The sequence below is a fragment of the Rhinoderma darwinii genome, chromosome 3 (assembly GCF_050947455.1).
Source record: "Rhinoderma darwinii isolate aRhiDar2 chromosome 3, aRhiDar2.hap1, whole genome shotgun sequence".
NCBI classification, from domain to species: Eukaryota; Metazoa; Chordata; class Amphibia; order Anura; family Rhinodermatidae; genus Rhinoderma; species Rhinoderma darwinii.
The window spans coordinates 15,747,637-15,768,824 of NC_134689.1; the positions used below are offsets into that span (position 1 = coordinate 15,747,637).

General features: G+C 42.3%; 1 protein-coding gene across 1 annotated transcript in view; it reads left to right on the top strand.

Annotated features, from left to right (window-relative positions):
• ANO2 (anoctamin 2) overlaps positions 1–21,188 on the top strand; it is a 148,688-nt gene that overhangs the window by 17,907 nt on the left and 109,593 nt on the right. The window contains exons 3-7 of the mRNA XM_075859829.1: positions 13,070–13,168; positions 15,385–15,539; positions 16,751–16,805; positions 18,176–18,227; positions 20,797–20,852. Coding sequence (XP_075715944.1) covers positions 13,070–13,168; positions 15,385–15,539; positions 16,751–16,805; positions 18,176–18,227; positions 20,797–20,852 — 417 coding nt within the window. The remainder of the gene's footprint in view (positions 1–13,069; positions 13,169–15,384; positions 15,540–16,750; positions 16,806–18,175; positions 18,228–20,796; positions 20,853–21,188) is intronic.

Genomic DNA, 21,188 nt, shown 5'->3' on the forward strand with positions numbered 1-21,188 from the left:
ACAATGGGAAATGGGAGGTGGAGGCGTTTTTTCCCTGTGAGGAGAAAAAACCCTTGTGGGGAAAAAAGTGACTTCACGTATCGTGAGGCGTTTTTCACCTCAAAAACCCCTTTGAAAGCAATGGCAGACAGAAAAAACGCTGGAAAAAAACGCTCATTTTTTTCCTTTGTCTATTGGGCCTAATTCACACGAGCATGTTCGGACCATGATATACGGGCCATATGTTGACAGTATTTCCCGGACCGAACACACTGCAGGGCTCCTAGCGTCATAGTAATCTATGACGCTAGGAGTCCCTGTCTCGATGCGGGACAACTGTCCCGTAGTGTAATCATGTTTTCAGTACGAGACAGTTTTAGATAACTATGATGCTAGGAGCCCGGCTCCCTGCAGTGTGTTCGGTCCGGGAAATACTGCCGACATACGGACCGCACATGCTCGTGTGAATTAGGCCTTGAGGAAAGAGGTGTTGTGCAAAAAAACCGGAGCTGATTTTTCCAGGTAGAATTATTTGCCTGCAAAAAACTTTATGTGACCTAGACCTAAAGGAATATTCTGGTGTAAGCAAATAAAGCGTATTTAGTGTATAATGAAAGTTATACCATGTTCTACTACACTACACCCCACTACTTAATACTGTCACGAGTAATATATTTCACACGAATTTGCGCAGAGAACTCGCTCAGCGTAGAGTCCTATCCAGACCTGTCACTAGGTCATATAGGTTGAACTGGGTAAACGACCCGAACAGCGTTGTCTCCCTGTTTGACGCTGTGTTTTTTTATGGACACCTCCCCCCATTTCCCGACATATAGGCCACTCTTGTGTTTGCTCTCTCTATGCTAATTTGGTGTAGTTAGCCAGCAGGGCGTGAACTAATTTCAAGCTGCCTCGCTCTGATTGGTAAGCATCAGAGGCAGGGAAGCTAGCTCCACCCCGTTGGCTAACCACAGCAAATTAGCATATAGTTGGCCATATCTCTTGTGGGTCCAGAGGAAATAATAAAAAACACAGCTGGAATCAGGGAGACAGCGCTATTCAGGTCAGTAAACCAGTTCAACTTATGTCCCCTAGTGACAGATTAAAGAGGTTTTTTCACAATCGACACTTATCACCTAGGCCCAATCAATCAATAGAATGGGGATCCCAAGCCTACCGTTCCTGTTCAATACACGACCGCAGTGAGGAAAACGTTGACTGGAGCGGTGGTTGAGCATTCGTGGTGCTGCTCTATTCAAAGTCTATGAGGCTCACAGGGGCAGTTGAGTAGTCGTCAGTCCCATGGATGAATGAAGAGACAGGGCGCATTCTTGAACGCCGCTCCTTTCAAGCTCCGCCTCAGTGCGGGGGCTGCATTAAGGGGAAACTGAAAGCTCAGAACCCCCGTTCTAGTGATCGGTGGCGCCCCCAGCGATAAGAAATTTTTCATCTATCCTGTAGATATCCTGTAGACAGGTGATAAATGTCTATTGTGGGACAACCCCTTTAAATGCACAATAATTGGCTGCAATAAAGCACCAAGTCAGTTCCCCCAAACAATTACAAAGAGAACTTGCTGTGAAGTCCCCATTTAGCTGCCAGAACTACTAGAAGATCTTGTACATTGCAGTTCATACAATTTACCATGCTGTTGTCTATCCAGGATTATATCTATATCCAGATTAGAGAAAAGTTACAAAGAGTGTCTCTCACCTTGGAGGACCCAGTACATCCATACATTACATGGACAGTCCATTGATTTAAATAAGCACTGTGTAATATTTTACTTCCCCTGTGGTGGCGCTGCAGGGAAACTGTACATTTACTTCTAGGTTCCCGCACATTTTACAGCTGACTCCTGTGGACTCCCTGTGATCGACTTAACATTAAGGGCCCCTTCTGTCTAAAAGGGATAGTGCAAAGTGGACGGTCCCTTTAAATTTTAGAAGTCACAAGACTGAACCAGTATTTTTCCTATAACATCTTATTACATGTCGTATTTTAATATTAACCTGGGAACAATGACATATGACGGGGGTGCTAGTGATTTCGGTCTCTGTAAAAAATACTTTTTAGATCAGTACGTATACATAGCAGGTTGTTGTTACGCTTCTTCTGGGGCGAAGAATTTTCATGGCGCATAAGGAATAAATTTGCAGCTGTTGACAGCATTTCTGTCTCGCCAGCTCCATGTCATCATGGGAATTTTTACTGTGCCCTTAAATGTTACTGAAGGATCTAAGTCCGTTGTAAGTTCAGCACTGTCCACTTCTGAGGAACCAGATACAAGTGTTAAAGGGGCTTTAGGGTTTCAGCCAATAAATCTGATTTATAGTTTCCATATTAATTCCTAATGGTCCTCAAGATCTCTGCTTGCAGTCATTTAATGGTAATCATCATTGTTTACTTCCAGGGGGTAAAAATCTGTCCTGTGATGATCGCAGAGGTGGATGGCTCGTTACAAGACACAGTCTTGATAACTGTACCGTAACAAGCACTGCACCGGTGTGATCATCTCATGCCTGGACAGATTTATACCCCATGGAAGTAAACAATGACTCCAATCAGAGATCTTGAAAACCATGAGGAACTGATATACAAAGTGCATTGCTTTAGCTGTAATACCTCTTTAAGAGAATTTTTTTTTTCAAGTTGTAACATGGCGCATTCCTTTATTGTTTAAAGACAATGTGTGGTGGCATAAAATCTCATTTATTTTCTTATTGTATATTTTTATTCTATTCTTTTTACATGAACAAGCTAAAAAGGTGACAAAACCGATGTCGGCCAATTGTGAGTACTCAGGGGCCAGGGCGAGAGTTTTTGTAACACAGATAGTGACAAATTAAAATAAAAACACCACTAAGTCTAAAAAACAAAATATGTTTAGCATAAAAACCTGATTTAAACAAATCCTTCTGACTAAAAGATTAATTTTCTGGCGGCTGGGGTCCCCACCGCTGGGACCCGCACCACTGGGACCCCCGTTCAAATGATCCCCGGACATTTAATGGAGCGGCAGTCCAGCATGCAACTACATTCAAACTCTATGGGAATGACGGAAACAGCCAAGTACTGCACATTGAATGGAGCGTCGGACGCATGTTCGACCACTGTTTTATTCAAACTCTTCCTCACAGCGGAGGGTGCAGTAAAGAGGACCTGGGGGTTTGGAACCGCCGTGCTCACCATCGGCGGGAGTCCCTGTGAATAGGTGATAATTTTGCATTCTGGGACAACCTCTTAAATTGAAGTACGAGCTGGTACTCTCTCAAGCTTTAAGAATACTAGGTTTTAAAGGGCTTGTCCAGTCGCAAGAAATTGATGGTCTATCCAATGGATAGGCCATCAATATCTGATTGGTGGGGATCCGACTCCCGGATCAGCTACTTTGAAGGGACCGTGGCGCTCTTTTATGGGAGAAGGCTGTAATACTGTGAACTGACGCTACAATTGTGATTCACAGTACAAGCAGATAAGAAATGAAGAGGAAGCAGCGCCCGTACGAGTGCCGTGGCCCCTTCAAAACAGCTAAATGACGGAGGTGCCAGGAGTCGGACCCCCACCGGTCAGATATTGATGGCCTATCCTGAGAAAGACTATCAATTTCTTATGACTGGAAAACCCCTCTAAACGCCTTAGCTCATAATGGTCCATTATCATACGTCCACTTAGTTTGATGAGGTGATCTATGCCCCAATCTGTCCTGAAGCAGTTACATTTTGTCAACATCTTGGATTTATCTCCATATGACCAATCCCATTCAGGCTGTAATATCAAGATATCCAAGGCAAGTACATCCACTGTCTCTGTATTTAGAGTGAAGCGCGTAGCTATAGGGGGGTGTAGAGGTAGCAGCCACCCCCAGACCATGGTACCTGAGGAGGCCTCTACCACATACAGTAACAACATGCCATTATTATAAATGACACATGGTAGGTCGGGGCCTTGTTACAGATTTTGCAATGGGGCCCCATTATCAGCATGGCATCGTTTGCCTATAACCACACATTGTGTATTACGCATTGTGCCAGTATCCTGGGGTTTGCTAACACGGTTGTATATACTCTGCTGGTGAGACATATACCGATAACATGATTTCCAGCAAAGGCTTTTAATTGCTAGGGAATTCTGAGCCCTCTTGACGTCAACTCCAGGTTTTTCCAGTCTGGAAATTTCCTAGGGGGAATGTTTTGTATATATTTTATCGTGTTAAATGGGAACTATGAGGTAGTGAGCGCATTGCTATAACTAGATATGTCATTATAGGATCTGAATTCACATATACATATTTATATTATGTTTTATAAAATATCCCCTAGGAAAGGGCAATAAATTAATTTACAGGATAGCCCCTTATAGGTGGCTGGATCTCTACAAAATAAATCAGTAGTTTTCCTGCCTAATCTTCCTGGTTCATGAATATAATGTCAGAACTGCAGTGTTGACCAGGACTGGACTGGGAATTGTCTGGGCCCCAGGCAAAAAGGGTTGAGGGCCCCTTACGCTCTAGAATACAAATAATAATTGTTTTTTGATTTGTTTTCATTTAAAGGAGTTTTCTGGGGCATACCCGATTCTATAAAAAAATAATTTCTTAAGTTAATGGGTTTTATTGTATTCTTAGAAACTGAACTATATGTCTTCATAGGGGGTTGTATCTCTGTTTTCTTATGCAAAGCTCCTACGTTTCTGCTTCCCTTCACATAGTTATAGAATTAAATGATAAAGTTCTGGCTGTCTACATTCACCACTAGGAGGAGCTCAAAGGACATGGATTAGACCACTCCGTTTGAACTCAGTAGGAGCTGTATAAATCTGCAATGAGCACCCCCTGGTGGTGGTTACTGGCAGTCAGTATTTTGATATTTAAGTCTATGACAGAAAGCAGAAGAGATGGAGCTTCTAATAAGAAAAATGGAACTCTGACTCCTTATCAAGATATTTGGTGAACCTTATTGTCCGAATGGTCAGTTCACCCCTGGTAAGACCAGAAGGTAAAAGTGAGTAAAGCTAGGTATATTTCGCTACATACAAATTCACATTCAATTACCATTAAAGACCCATGGTAGGTTTAGGTGACTACTCCTATGAACAATTTAATAGTGACCATTATCAGTGTGTATCCAGCATCTGGTACCCAAATAGGAGACCACCATAACTCAGAATTGGTGGAATAGATTATTACAAGACATAAAGGGGTGCAGCTATAGGAGGGACAGAGGTAGCAGACGTACCCGACCCTGGTGCCTGAGGAGGCCCAAAGACCACTCTACTACAAAAGAAGACACTATTATTATAAAAGGCATATGATAGTGGGGGGCCATGTTACAGATTTTACATTGGGGCACAGAAGCTTCAACTTATGCCTCTAGTTGTCCTCGATTAGAATAAAGATTTATCTTTTTTTTCTAAAAAAAAAAGTGCCACTCCTGTGCATGGGTTGTGTATGGTATTGCAGCTCAGCCTCACATTTCTATTGCTTTTCAGACAACTTTAATTTATTGACTTTTGTATTCTCTTTTAACTCTGAAGAGTCATATGACCAAAATTCTGAGCAGTGATCCCATCTAAGCATCTCCTGTAAGGATTGGGCTCCGGTACTAATGAAAACCGTAACAGAGAAGCTGATCATAATAATCATGTTGTGTTTCAATGGTTCATTGCCATCTTTGTATTTTAGAATTTGATACCAGTCTATTTATAGTTTGTTTCATTAGTACGGAATTTACTGGGAATAGAACTGAACGGCTGAACTGACGGAATCGGCTGAAAGAAAACGATACAGCTTCTATGTATACAGGATACGTAGATGCTGTATTGTAAAAAGTAAAAAAGAAAAAATCTATTGAAAAATTGCTTAAAATCACAAAAACATTGATTTAGTAATAATATATTAATAATAATACTAGTGAAAAAAACATTAAAAGGTGGACAAAGCCTTGTAGTACGCAACCTATTCTAGACCAAAAGACGCAGTAATATTTTTAATTTTCTCATCTCTGCAATCCAAATGGCATAACTTTTTTATTGTTCTATCAAAGTAGCCATGGCCGGCCTTGGATACGTTCGACCAGTGCGGTCGCACAGGGCGCCAGCCGCCACACTGCAAGAGGGGCGCCAGCGGGTGTGTGTATCCCCGCGCCGTTGCAACTACCAGCGGGGATACACACACTAGCTGCAGTTGCCTTTCCACCCGGGCGCTTCTTAACTTAGTGGCCGTGGCTACCGCTGTAGCAGCCATAGCGGCTGCTAGCGGTGACCCCGGGCATGAGAGCGGTGGCGCCGCTAGCAGCGGCTGCGGCTGCTATAGCGGTAGCGACGGCACTATAGCAGAGCAGGGAGGTATCTCCCTGCTCTGCTATCTACTAGTGCCACTATAACTCCCTGAAGGAGCGGAATCCCCATGTGGCCGGGGATTCCGCTCCTGGAGCGCTGCTTGATGTCTCTGTCCATATATGGACAGTGACATCAGGGGAAACTCCTGAAGCGGAATCCCCGGTCACAGAGTTGCAGTCCTTTAGATAGACTAAATAAAAGTTATATCTTAGTTTATTTCCACACATTTATTTGATAGCTGGGAAAGCTGGGTATTTTGTGTGCTCCTGCACAGTTGTCCTTTTTTGAATGTCTATTGCCCGCCAGCTATCAGGGTCATTTCGTAGTCCTTGCACTACAACGGGGATGTGGGCAGTGTGGCACTACCAACCAGGGGGCTGTGGGCAGTGTGGCACTAACAACCAGGGGGCTGTGGGCTGTGTGGCACTACCAACCAGGGGGCTGTGGGCTGTGTGGCACTACCAACCAGGGGGCTGTGGGCCGTGCGGCACTCCCTTCCAGGGGGCTGTGCGGCACTCCCTACCAGGGGTCTGTGCAGCACTCCCTACCAGGGGGCTGTGCGGCACTCCCTAGCAGGGGGCTGTGCGCCACTCCCTAGCAGGGGGCTGTGCAGCACTCCATAGCAGGGGGCTGTGCGGCACTCCATAGCAGGGGGCTGTGCGTCACTCGTTAGCAGGGGGCTGTGTGGCACTCCATAGCAGGGGGCTGTGCGGCACTTCCTACCAGGGGGCTGTGTGGCACTCCCCACAGGGAGCTGTGTGGCACTCCCTACAGGGGGCTGTGTGGTGCACTCTACAGGGGGCTGTGTGGCGCTATCTACAAGGGGGCTGTGTGGCGCTGCCTACAAGGTGGCTGTCTGGCGCTACCTACAAGGGGGCTGTCTGGCGCCACCTACAAGGGGGATGTGTGGTGCTACCTACAAGGGGCTGTGTGGTGCTACCCACAAGGGGGCTGTGTGGCGCTACACACAAGGAGCTGTGTGGCGCTACCTACAAGGGGCTGTGTGGCGCTACCTACAGGGGGAATCTGTGAGTGGTGGGCTGATTGTTATTTTACTGTGAGTGGGGGGCTGATGGTCATTTTACTGTGAGTGGTGGGCTGATGGTCATTTTACTGAGTGGAGGGCTGATGGTCTTCAAGGGGTTTCCGCCTCTGACCTCCAATTGAAATTAATAGGAGGCAGAAAATTCCTGAGGCGCCCGTTTGGAGCTTTTTTTCCTGCGTCTTTTGCATTCGCTTCAACAGCTTAAGAAAAAACACAAAAAAAGGTCACACAACGCTGTCAATTGCTGAACGTATTTTGAGGCAGATTTTTTTTGCCTTACAAAAAACATGTGTGAACATACCCTACGAGTGTAGTGCTTGTGCTTAGCCGTTTTCTGTCTTTCTCGAAACAATTTTTGGAAGGGGGGATCCTGAGCAAATGTTATTTTTCCAGTGCTTCCTCGAGTCCGAAAAGGTTGGGAAACTCTGTACTAGGCTACAGGATCCCGTCATGGAGCAGCTCAGTTCGTCATGGGAACGGGGCCTAGGTGAGTACAATTTTTGCTTTTGTTTGAGGGAACTGTCTACAAGGGGGAGGTGGGAGACAGAATGGCGTTCTCTACAAGGGGGAGCTGGGGGACTGTATGGCACTGTCTACAAGGGGGAGGTGGGGGGCTGCATGGCACTGTCTACAAGGAGGAGGTGGGGGATTATGGCACTGTCTACAGGGAGGCTATATGGCAAAATCTACAGGGGGGCACTATACTGTGTGGGGGCCACTAAGCGGGCATTATACTGTGTAGGGGTACTACAGGTGGCATAATACTGTGGGTACAATTAGAGGACAAAATACTGTGTCCTTGAGGGGGTTGTAATATATTATATTATTATTATACTGTATGGGGGCACTAAAGGGGCATTATAATTTTTTTATGGGGCATTTTTTTTAATGATGGGGTGGTGCGCCGAAAGATCATTTCGCACAGGGCACCATCTATCCAAAGGACGGCCCTGAAAGTAGCCATCTAAGGGCTTGCTTTTTGCTGGACATGTATTTTTTTAATGGCACCATTTTGGGATGCATATAGTATATTGTATAACTTTTATAAAAAATTTTTGGAGGGGAAGTAGGAAAAGAACAGCAATTCTGTTATTGCTCTCTGGGTTTTGCTTTTCTGGAGTTCACCGAGCGGTATAAATGACATGATCATTTAATTCTGTGGGTCTCTAGGATTACACTGATACCAAATGTATAAAGTTTTTCTTTAGGTTTTTCTACTATTATCTAATAAAAACTCTTCTTTTTTTTTCTAAAATATTTATGTTTCCTTTAAAAAAGCTTTACGAGGGCTTGTATTTTTGCGGGACAAGTTGTAGTTTTCAATGGTATCATTTTCGGATACATACTATTGTTTTTAGCACAATTTAATCCGTTTTTTTTTTAAGGCAGGGCTAATAGCGTTTGCAGGGTGCCGATGGGGTGTCAGAGTAAGACCTCTCCCTCTGTCGAAATACTTAGATGCCGGGGTCGACATTGCGCCATATAAGGGGTTAAACGGCTGATTTACATTTGTCATTACTGCATACAGGGCTGGCCTTAGGGATATGCGACCTATGCGGGTCACTTTTTTACTACTGAAGGGGCTTCACTGGCCCTCTTAGCTTAGGCGCCTGGAACTTGCACCCACGACAATCACTTGGTGCCCGAATCCAAAGAAAAGCAGCTGCTCAGAATGTTTATTGATTAGGTAGAGATAGGCTATATGGTTACGTCCCACTTCCAGCGTATACACTGAACGTAGCGAAAGAAAGTCATTGACCCAACCGATGTTAAAAGAGAGTCCTTTTGGCATACTTTGCGGGGTTGGCGCTAACATACCCTTCTTTCAGTGTGCAATTGCTTTAAACATATTATTTATGGTTCTTGTATAGCGCCAACATATTCTGCAGCGCTGTACAGAAGATGCTATATTCATACTGTACATATATTTATACAGTATAAGATAGATAGATAAATATGCTATAGAGATAGATAGATAGATAGATAGAGAGAGAGAGAGAGAGAGATAGGTAGGTAGACAGGTAGATAGATAGATAGATAGATAGATAGATAGATAGATAGATAGATAGATAGATAGATAGATAGATAGATAGTGTAATGGCAGGAAGGAGGTGAAGGGAAAGTGAGCCCTAATCTACCCACCGCCCTGTCCCTGCCTACTTGCAACGACCCGCCCTAGGCGACGGGGTACAACTGGGCGGCGGTCCCTACGCTGTCTAAGTGCATGGGAGAACAAACAGGGAACACGCAAGGGAAGGGGCAGTAGCCCACGGAACGCCGCGAGGAAACGGAGCGGTGAATGAATAGTCAGGACCAGGATGAAGTGGAGTATACAAACGTGAGCACGGAGAAGGAAGCAAGCCAGGGGCAAAGCGAAGCAGGTTAAGCGGAACTGCAGCAAGGCAGAAGCACGGCAGAAGCAGGCTGGAGCAAGCAGCAGTGGGGCCAGGAATCCAGAAGAATTACAAGCACTGAGGAAGAGAACACGGCAGGTAATAAAGGACAGGGGGCGGAGCTAACTCCGACTGACCAGGCCGCGATAGGCTCTCCCACTCCTGAGCCTGCCACCCTGGTTGGTGGGAGACGGTGTCAGTCTAACATGTCTGGCCTCAGGTGTGGATTGATTAATCCCAGGAGTATACCTAGACGTAGTACCTGGCAGATCCCTAACAGATAGATAGATAGACAGACAGACAGACAGACAGACAGACAGATAGATAGATAGATAGATAGATAGATAGATAGATAGATAGATAGATAGATAGATAGATAGATAGATAGATAGATAGATAGATAGATAGATATTAGATAGATAGATAGATAGATAGATAGATAGATAGATAGATAGATAGATAGATAGATAGATAGATAGATCAGCTCTGCCACATTGATAAACTCAGCTTTGGATACATCTGTACATTACACAACAGTGGGAATAAAATCCCCCCGATATACAATGTAATAATTTACAATACTTTTTATTATATTATTTCAGTAATACTTTGTTTTATCGTCAGAATGAATTATATTAGACCAAAGAATAATACAATAATTGTACTGGAAGAAGAACCGTGGCTTGGAATGCTTCAGATACCATAAAACTATATAGCCTTTTTTATGATTGATTTTATCCCCTAAACCTGCACACACCGACTCGCCCTCCCAATATAAATATTCAGGATTTGCGAAACCAGAATTGTGTAATGTGAGGCTTTAAATGATGTGATAGAAAATATTAAATGTTTAATGTCCGGAAATAGACAGTTTTACAGAAAAAAAGCTTCTTTCCAGAGAGAAATTGTTGGTGGTCTAGAATTGAGATGTTGAGGGTCATGTTCCTTCTAAGGCCTCATGCACGCGGCATACTGTATACCACTTCTGTAGAAGTCTATGGCCCCATACTGTTCCTCTGTACGTCTCTGATTTAATCTTGGCATGTTCGAAGACATTGTTTCTAGAGGAGAATACCTCCATAATACAATAGCGCTACCCTAAAGGCAAGCGACACAACTGCTATGGGGTCAGACTTAGAGTTCTTGATCAGAAAAATGAGGTAGGGCCTATTCTGAGTTTTGCTCCGTGGCCCTTTTATTTCTGTATACCCCTCTGCAGTGGCACATGGAGTTCCTACGACTCCATAGTACAGAACTATAGAGACTCCATGTACACAGCATTACCTTGTGCATGAGGCCTAAGTTGAGGACTTAGATCAGCTGTAACTTGTGTGAGGAAACCTGGCAGTAAGTTTTAAATTTCCCTGCAGCGCCGCCACAGGGGTAATGAAGCATTACACAGTACTCATTTATATTAATGGGTTGTCTGATCTGTGTAATGCAGGACAAGACAGGTCCTCTGGAGCAAGAGAACGCTCTTTGTAACCGATGTCCACTCTGGCCTAGAATTAATGTGCCTAAACAGAGGAGCCCCCTACGTTAACTTAGAATTCCCTAAAAAGGCATATGAAAATGGGTTTTCTAAACTGGACAACACATTTAAAAAGGGAAGTTTTGTTGATTAAAATACTCGGTGACTACCCATGTGGGAGTTGTAGTAGCAGCCATATTGGATGTTACCCAACTCTCTCAGAAACAGATGTAACTAAGATACTACTAATTATTAGGGATTTTCTCATTTTTGGAAAACGTGTGCTTTGAAGTCCGTTGGGCACAAAAAACACTTCACTTAGTCTCTAAGAGTCTGTCACGTGTTAGTCCAGGCTGGGATATGCTGTCGAAGTCCCACCGAGACCTGTCACCTTTAGCTGAACATTAGTGCCCTAAAGGGTTTCTCTGTGTTTATCCAAGTGAACTTGGAACTATAACTGATATGAGTTACATTATCACCTCATACTGAATGTAGAGTAAAATTCTTTAAAGAGGCTCTGTCACCAGATTTTCAAACCCCTATCTCCTATTGCATGTGATCGGCGCTGCAATGTAGATAACAGTAACGTGTTTTTTTTTTTTAAAACGTTCATTTTTGGCCAAGTTATGAGCTATTTTATATATATGCAAATGAGCTTTGAAATGGACAACTGGGCTTTTTTTTTCGTTATGTCCAACTGGGCGTGTATTGTGTTTTTAACTGGGCGTGTTTACGTGTATGACGTTGACCAATCAGTGACCAGTCAGCATCATACACTCATCTACATTCATTTACACAGCAGCATAGCGTTCTTACTAGAACGATGTGCAGCCACATACACAAGTGTCCTGATAATGAATACACATGACCTCCAGCCTGGACGTCATGTGTATTCAGAGTCCTGACACTTCTGACTCTTTTCTTTGAGATTTCCAGCAAGGGAAACGAAATCTCGTTTACCTCGTAATCTCGCGAGATTACGCGTGGCTTGCTGGAATCTCACAGAAAATATTCAGAAGTGTCAGGATTCTGAATACACATGACGTCCAGGCTGGATTTCATGTGTATTCATTATCAGGAATCCTGACTAACGTTTATCTCTGTGTATGTGGCTGCACATCGCTGCTGTGTAAATCAATGTAGAGGAGTGTATGATGCTGACTGGTCACTGATTGGTCAGCGTCATACACGTAAACACGCCCAGTTAAAAACACAATACACGCCCAGTTGGACATAACGAAAAAAAAACGCCCAGTTGTCCATTTCAAAGCTTATTTGCATATATATAAAATAGCTCATGACTTGGCCAAAAATGAACGTTTTTAAAAAAAAACAAAAAACGTTACTGTTCGCCAATCACATGCAATAGGAGATAGGGATTTGAGAATCTGGTGACAGAGCCTCTTTAAATTCGGCCCCAATGGGACCTGATAGGTAGAAAATTTAGGCAAAATATCTCTCCGACAGAAGACAGAAAATGTATTCCCCAGTGCCACCTATAGGTTAGTTCATGTCTAAGCCCTTAAAGAGCCTTGAAATATTATGGGTTAGCAACCACCCATCTGTAGACAGCACTGTGTGGGAGTTGTTGCTCCTTGTAGGCACAGAGTAGGGTTCTCATTGACTGTGTGAAATTATGTTACCAAAATAATGCAGAAGATCATGGGCGATGACTGTATTTTTACTTGATAAACAGGACACCCTACATGTTAGAAAGTCATTATGTATTAATGCTTCTTCTTTACGCTCCATACATATTTTTGTAAAAGGATACAGTATTAAATATGCTGTCTTATGTCAACTGTATTATGGTAATTATCCCTTCTCTATTCTTTATTTTAGAGTAAGAACCAGGGTCTGACTTTTGTAAGGATTCACGCACCTTGGCAAGTTCTAAGTCGTGAAGCAGAATTCCTTAAAATAAAGGTGCCCACAAAAAAGGTAAGAGAAATACTCTGAGGGAAGGGTCCAGAAGCCCATATCAGTGATTCAGACAGTGCAGCAGAATGGTGTGTGCTTTATGGTAGCAACAAAAAATGAGGCTAATAGGACTGAAAAAGAGTCCCATAAACACATAAAAGGAGTAACCCATTATCCAGACCTTGTTTAGTAGAGAGGACTATATCCTAGACTAGCATAAACTGTGTCGGGAAATACGGCCCTCAATCCTCTTCCTCAGAGACTATTATTATTAATATTTATTTTAAAGCGCCATTAATTCCAGGGCCCTGCACATGACAATAAAAACAACAAGTACAATTAAACTAAGCTTAATGAAAGACAGACTGGTGGAGAAGGTGAGATGACCCTGCCCGCCAGGACTTACAATCTACAAGAGAAGGTAAAATTAAACAGAAGGTGAGAGTAGAAGTTGCTCATCCGGTAGAGTGGCGGCAGCAGGGTTATTGCAGGTTGTAAGCTTTTCTGAACAGCGGGATTTTGTGTTTGCTTCTGAAGGTTTAGATGGTGGGAGAGAGTCCGATGTTTGAGCGAAGAGAGTTTGAGGGTATGGGGGATGCACAGGAGAAGCCTTGGAGACGATGATGTGAGGAGCAGACAAGAAGAGAGCAAAGCAGATTGTAGATGGTCGAAAAGAGAGTTGAATGACAGAAGGTAGGACAGTTCAAGGTAGACATGCTGTTCAAGGAGTTTTGAAGCAAATGGAAGTAGTGAAATGGGGAGATTGTTGAACAAAGAGGACGGGTCGAGGGATTGGCTTCTAAACGGGATAGTGTGATGGTTGTCTGTTTAAATGAAGAAGGGTGGATACTGATAGGTTTAAGAGATGGCTTAGGGATGGAATAAATACAGTACTGAGGTGATGAATGAAGTGGGATGGAATTGGGTCAAGTGCACATGTGGTGAGGTGTGATTTTAAAAGTAGGGTGGAGAGTCTTTCATTGGTAATGGTGGAGAATCAGGTTATGGGGGAAGAGCACTGAGCAGTTGAGGGATAGAGGTTACGGGGACTGTAAATTAACCCCTTCCCAACATCCACTGTTTATATATACGGCGCATGTTGGGTGGGAGAGAATGAAGCAGGCTCACGGGCGTGTCGGCTGCGTCCTACAGCCGAAACTTCATTTTAACGAGCGGGATCCCACTTGTTCAACCCTTTTGATGCCGCAGTCAATAGCAGCCACGGCATCTAAGTGGTTAGAAACAGGGGGTGGCCCCCTGTAACATTGCAACGCCTGACCTGCGACGCGATCGCGGGGTTCCGATGGTATGGCAGCCGGGGTGCCTGATGAAGGCCCACAGTTCTGCCATCGTTGTACTCCCATGAAGCCCTGCTTCTGGAAACAGCTGGTTCAAGTCCCCTAGGGGGATTAGTAAACAAATATAATACCATATATCATTATTTAGCCCGCATGCCGAACGCTGTAAAAAATAAAATGCTATAATCGCTGTTTTTTGGTCAATACATCTCCCACAAAAAAATGCAATAAAGAGCAATCAAAAAGTTTCATGTACCCCAAAAATAGTGCCAATAGAAACTGCAGCTTGGCCCACAAAAAAATAACTCCTCATACTGCTAAGTCGCCAGAAAAAAAAAGTTATGGTTTTCAGAATATGGCGACAACTCATATTTTATTTTAAATAATCAGTTTTTACTTGTAAAAGTAGTAAAACATAAAAAAATATATAAATTTGGCATCACCGTAATCATATTCACCCGCAGAATACAGTTAAAATAAAATTTTTACTGCATGGTGAATGCTGTAAAAACGAAACCCCCCAAAAGATGAATTGCTGTTTTTTCTATTCCACCCTAAAAAGATTTATTTTTTTACAGTTTCGCACTATATTATATGGTACAATAAATAGTGCCATGAATATCTGCAACTCGTCCCGCAAAAAACAAGCCCTCATACGGCTATGTGGCTGGAAAAATAAAAAAGTTATGGCTTTTGAAATGTGAGGAGGAAAAAACTAAAGTGAAAATCCCATAAATGGCTGCAACGGGAATTGGTTAAAGCTGTCATTAAAGTTGTCAATCTTGTGTTGGAAATTTTTGGCAAATTCCTCAGCTGAGATGAGAGATGTGTGTGACCCATTTTATAGTGGTCATTATCCTGTCTTATCTTATTTCTGTCTTTAAAAAGAATACACTACAATACACAATGTCCATTACTTTCTTATATTCCGTTTTTCAGATGTATGACGTAAAACAAGAAAGCGGTATCATGGGAAAGCTCAACGGTGTATGGAACAAATGTACCAAGCCTTTACAACCCAATGTGCCACAACTTAGCGAAAACACAAAGATGAAACCTTTGTCTTATCCGTTCTCCAGAGACAAAATGCATCTGTGAGTAGACAGAACCTCCTCCTATGACTTCCATACAGACGATCCGGGATGGTTCGAATTAACATAACTCAAAGAACATGTGAAATATGATTAAATCGTATTAGTCACATCGAGAGCATACCTCAAAGCAACATCGCATGTAACCTCCATATGATTGCCATAACTATAAAAATCCTCTAAGAACAATTCACACGTCTTGTGATTACATTCAACCAGATTATTAGTTATCACCTTTCATAACCTAAAGTAGGCAATAGATATCAAAGAGTTGTTGGCCAGACAATCATTCGGCCTACACCCCATTGATGTACATGTTCAACTTGATCAAATATTAATTCCATGTGGTGGGATAGATGCTTTTTAGATACCTCTGGTATCTCTGATTGGGTAAAACTACAACACGTCTGATTTGGTAGCACCTATCGGCTCTAAATTGTTGGTGGACCTCAAAGAAATTGGCACGATCCACCAACAAAAATCGAATGTCCATAGTCAATTTTAGGCTAGTATTTCAGTCATGTCGGTTAGGTTCAGAAGGTACTTGCGATCACTAGTGCCCTTTGCTGGGCAACCTTCTTAAAGGGATGTCTTTCTTGGTATAATCGACTCTCAAAGTGCTAGTTGTCTAGTATTTGGGGTGGGTCTTACTGCTGGGAGTTGTAATTGAAATGCTCGGCTTCTCTATGGTACTTCTGTAAGGATAATTAAGAGTGTCCATAGAAATGAATAGACCTTAAATATTTCCAATGGATGACTATGGTCCTCTAGAGCCAAGAGCTCCTCCGGATCTTAGCATTAGCTATTAGACAGTTAGTCCTGATCAACGGACCTTCCCCTATTAGTGGAACATCCCCTAAAAGAGTATGCAATGAGAGTTTGTCTAAAGCAGAAAACCCCTATAATACCCTAAAAGTCTTTTAAGCGAACACCAATGGTCCCAATGTTCTGGTATCCCCCAATGGTAATCCGAAAGTCCATTCTGGTTAGAAAACTCCTAATCCAGGGAATGAAATCCAAGTTTTGTGAGAGCAATCATTGGATTGTTCAAAATAGAGGACTTCAGGTACCTTTCATAATCAGAGATGAGCAACTGGATTTATGATTCTCCCATCAATAGAATCTGACAAATTTAATTATTTGTAGCGTTTTCACTTTGATTTGCCTAAATTGTACCGAAGACAGAATATATTAATTATATATTAACATTTTAGGTACAACATCAAAGACAAGGACACATTTTTTGACAATGCCACGCGCAGTCGAATAGTAAGTATGTCTGAAATTGAAAGTTCTTCAAGTTTGGAACGCAGAAATAATTGCCCAGGAATTTTGGTCTACTATGTGTTCAGTCTGGTCCTCAGATGCTTGTTATTGGTAGCTGAACAGTACAGAGATGCCACAAGATAGCTGAAAATGTATGGGAAACTTAGAACTGTGCCCATAAAGTGTTGTTTTTCTTTTATTGGGTCAAAGGTCAGACTGGCACACCAGAGTGGTCCTTTGGACGGCTCAGGCTCTGACATAATAATGGGCCCCAAAGGTTCAGCCAAAGACTACCCCAATTTGTAGAAGACTTTGGAGCCAATCACTTGCCATTAAGGACATTATTTACCATTCATTTAGAAGTGGACATGGCCATCTTCTGCATAGATAAATGGTGGACTCCCAAAATAATTTCCTCTAGTAGTTCCATGGGACCCCAGTCCAGCATTGGTTGGGTCATAAAAAGCAGATGTATTGTTCATTAATTCCACAGAGTTATAATTGTAGTAGGATTAAAGGGGTACAATAGTTTGGGGAACCCCGTTTCATACTGCAAGTTCCATACAGATAAGCTGTAGGACTTTTATCTTTCGAGGTAATTGCTCTGTAATGTTCCATATTGGACTATAAGCCTTAGAGCGTACCTGGACGCCGATGCCCGGATAGCATAGTCAGAACTTGGATGACGTCTTGAAGACATTGAAGCAGAATAGCACAGTGTAGCGGAACGTCTCAGGGAAGATGGAGCAGAGTAGCACAGCGAAGTGGGAACAGACTTCAGTGGCACTATGCAGGCTTGTTGGAAAAGTGGTTGAACACAGCGCAGGGGTAACTTGGTAGCTGGTAGGAACATTGCATGACTGGGACCATTATTGAACTGGAGCAGGTTAACCTGGGGTGCGCGGTCTAAGAAAATCCCCATTCTCCCCCTTTAACCTCCCCAAGGATGTATGGACTTTGCCAAGATTCCCAGGTCACAGACCACAGGATTGTCCCCAATAGACGTTCGCGCCGCAAGTGGCAGGTGTAAACCATTTCGAGGTCAAACAGGTTGGTAATTGGTGGACAACATTAGTAATCAGAATCAGTAGGCAGGATTAGGGTCAGGTCGGAGGTTGGTACAAGGATAAGTAAGTTCAAGCGTCGTTAAAACTAAAGTGTCATCATGGTGACACCAACACTCCAAGGTGGTCTTCAGATCACATCATATCTCTCTATCTGTCTGTCCATCCATCTATCTATCTATCTATCTATCTATCTATCTATCTATCTATCTATCTATCTATCTATCTATCTATCTATCTATCTATCTATTATCTGTAGACCTGTCTTAATAACTAAAATTATTTTATTCTATTTGTATTTTTTTCTAGGTACATGAAATTCTGAAGAGAACATCTTGTACAAAGGCCAAATACAGTATGGGTATGTGGATTTTGTTTGTTATATGTTTGATTTATATATTTTAAATGAAGTAACATCATATAACTTTTTTGGGGGAACAAACAGCAAAAAAAACAAAAACAAACAACAGGTGACCTGAAAGCTTAACAAGGCCTTTTTTTCTAGAAATTGAAAAATACAGTACACATGCAAACTTTCAGGGAAGTTCTTTGAGGGCCAATAGCAAAAGTTTTAATCGTATGGCCCTTTCAGACAGTTCCATACCACTACACATCCCAAGATAGGAGTGTCCAGGACTTCTTCTCGTCGGTCCTTCAACTTTTGGGCCAATCCTTCTTTCCTCAATGGAGAAAAGGAGCTCAGTGTAGTATCCCACTACCATGAAAGCATCAACATGAGCTTGTGCAAACCCCCCTACAGTTCTCATAGCAATCTCCATTCATTACACTTTACAGAACAAGCCAAATTTATGAGCCAAGATGGTATGTTCGTTGGTGGGATGAGTTAGATATAGCTATAGGTAGGTATATACTGGGAACTCCTTGTCACGGCTATGGGGAATGTGGACCCACTGGGCTACTCCGCCGTAATGGAGTAGCAGCTGGTTAAACAAAATGTCAATGACAGTCACTAGGACGAGAGTACCTGGATAGCTGACTTGTGCCGGACTATCGGAAGCTGGCTTGTGCTGGATAACTGGACTTGTCTCGGATACAGGACACGGGAACTGAACTCGTCTCGGACTATGGACTTGGCACGGACACCGGACATGGATACTGAAGTTGTCTCGGACACTTGACTTGGCACGGACACGGAAGTCGCCTCAGACACTTGACTTGACATGGATACTGAAGTAATCTCGGACACTTGACTTGACATGGAAACGGAACGCGGATACTGGACACACCGGACACTGGATTGACACCGAACACGGAGACAGGATAATGCTGGGGAACCTTTGCAGACCATCACAGGGTTAGACACAATATTGCTCTGGCAATGAGGAAGTGGGCAGAGTTCTTTTTAAAGTCCTGGGTGCAATAGGATTGGTTAGGGGTGATGTTCCTGCTGCGCGCGCTGACCCTTTAAGACCAGGGAAGAGCGCGCGCGCACCCTACGGGCATTAGCCGGCGGAGAGAGCAGTGTGCGCCGGCGTCTCTGGGGAAGGAGACGGCGGCAAGTCTTCAGTGTCCTGTGGTTGCGGCTGCCGGTAAGTGGGGAATGCCGGCAGTCAGCGACCGAAGACATTACACTCCTATTCATTTCCTAGTACGTAAACCTAAATACTATCCTCCTACTAGTTAATTCTAAAGCAGGATGAAATATTTATATGTCTATTTTCCCTTCTCTATGGGTACATTCTTGTGAATATGTGTCTAGCATTTTATGATCTTGATATTACATTTTCCAGTATTTCATAGCACTTGGACCAATAGTAAAGCATTTTTGCTGACACATTATTATACATGCAGGTGAATTTAGTATATACAAACTTTCCATCATTCCTGCTCTTGTGTTTAACTATATTTTTACTGGCTTTACACACGCTTATTGTGAACTGAACTCTCTAAAAGCAGTAATGGTGCTGGCTTGATATAAGGAATAGGTTCCAGGACTACCTGTGAGGTTTCTGGTCATTTGATGCCGTTTTATGAACCAAGTTTTCTGCTTTTTTTACTGTGCCTTTATGCCTTAAATTTAGGAATATAACTTTGCGCTTTTTTTTGTGGTGTGGTAGAAGCTAATGTAGTCAAAAGGGTAATGCCATCTTTTTTAGATATATTGGTGGCACTGTACAATCTTAGGATATTCAATCAAGATTTGTTTGGTGGGGGTCAGACTTGTGTCCCCCCCCACAATCAACAGAATGAAGGAACGATTATGGAGATTTTGATAGTTCCTCAAATTTAAAGTCTAAATGTAAAGAATGTCTATCACAAGGTCTGACACGCATGTAATTAGATGACTTGGCATTGGACATGGCTAGTAGACAGTATTTTTATTCAACAGCTCCTCCTTTGATTATTTATTTGTATAGATAGCAAATACAAAATCTATAATTTTTGTAATAAATCTTAATTTTTTTTTTTTGATTTTCTAATTTTACATTTTTTTGGTTTATTTTTATTCTGTGCATGTTGGGAAAAAAAAATCACTATCTTGTTGCTACCCAAAAACTTGAAACAAACTGTTGTTGATGAATTCTTTCTTAGTACTTTGAGAACACAAGGGTGTACTGATCTTAATGGGCTGTAGGTTTGATTGGCTCATTAACAACTTAAATACTAATACATCCGTGTTCATTACTAATACTTCATCCCCAATATAACAATAATAATAATAATAATAATAATAATTAATATCCAACGCAAGTATTTTGAGACTCCAGTGCGGCAAACTTCACGTGTTCCTGGGGTTGTTATGAATTATTATTTTATGTTTCATTGCTCATTTATTTCATATGTGCCAAGGTCATATAAAATGCGACTAGTATGTTCAAAAACATCATAATTCTTCTAAGATTTGCTTCTGTGTTAAAAAAAAGAAGTCATATATGGCATGTCAGTAATAGTCTGTTACTTTTTTTAAGGTATTACCACATTGATAGCTAACAATGTCTACGACTCCGCGTATTCTCTACATGATGTAAGTTATGCGTATTTTTCACACAAAATGTAATAGTTTTTTTTAGGGTTGTTGGATTTTTTTTTAAAGTAGCAGCTGTTAGTTAAAACTTGGAGGCAGCAACTAGGGGGCTTTAAAATATGTATTTTATTCTCATTGAAAATCAGTATGCATAGATAGATAGATAGATAGATAGATAGATAGATAGATAGATAGATAGATAGATAGATAGATAGATAGATAGATAGATAGATAGATAGATAGATAGATAGATAGATAGATTGATAGATAGATGGATGGATGGATGGATGGATGGATGGATGGATAGATAGATAGATAGATAGATAGATAGATAGA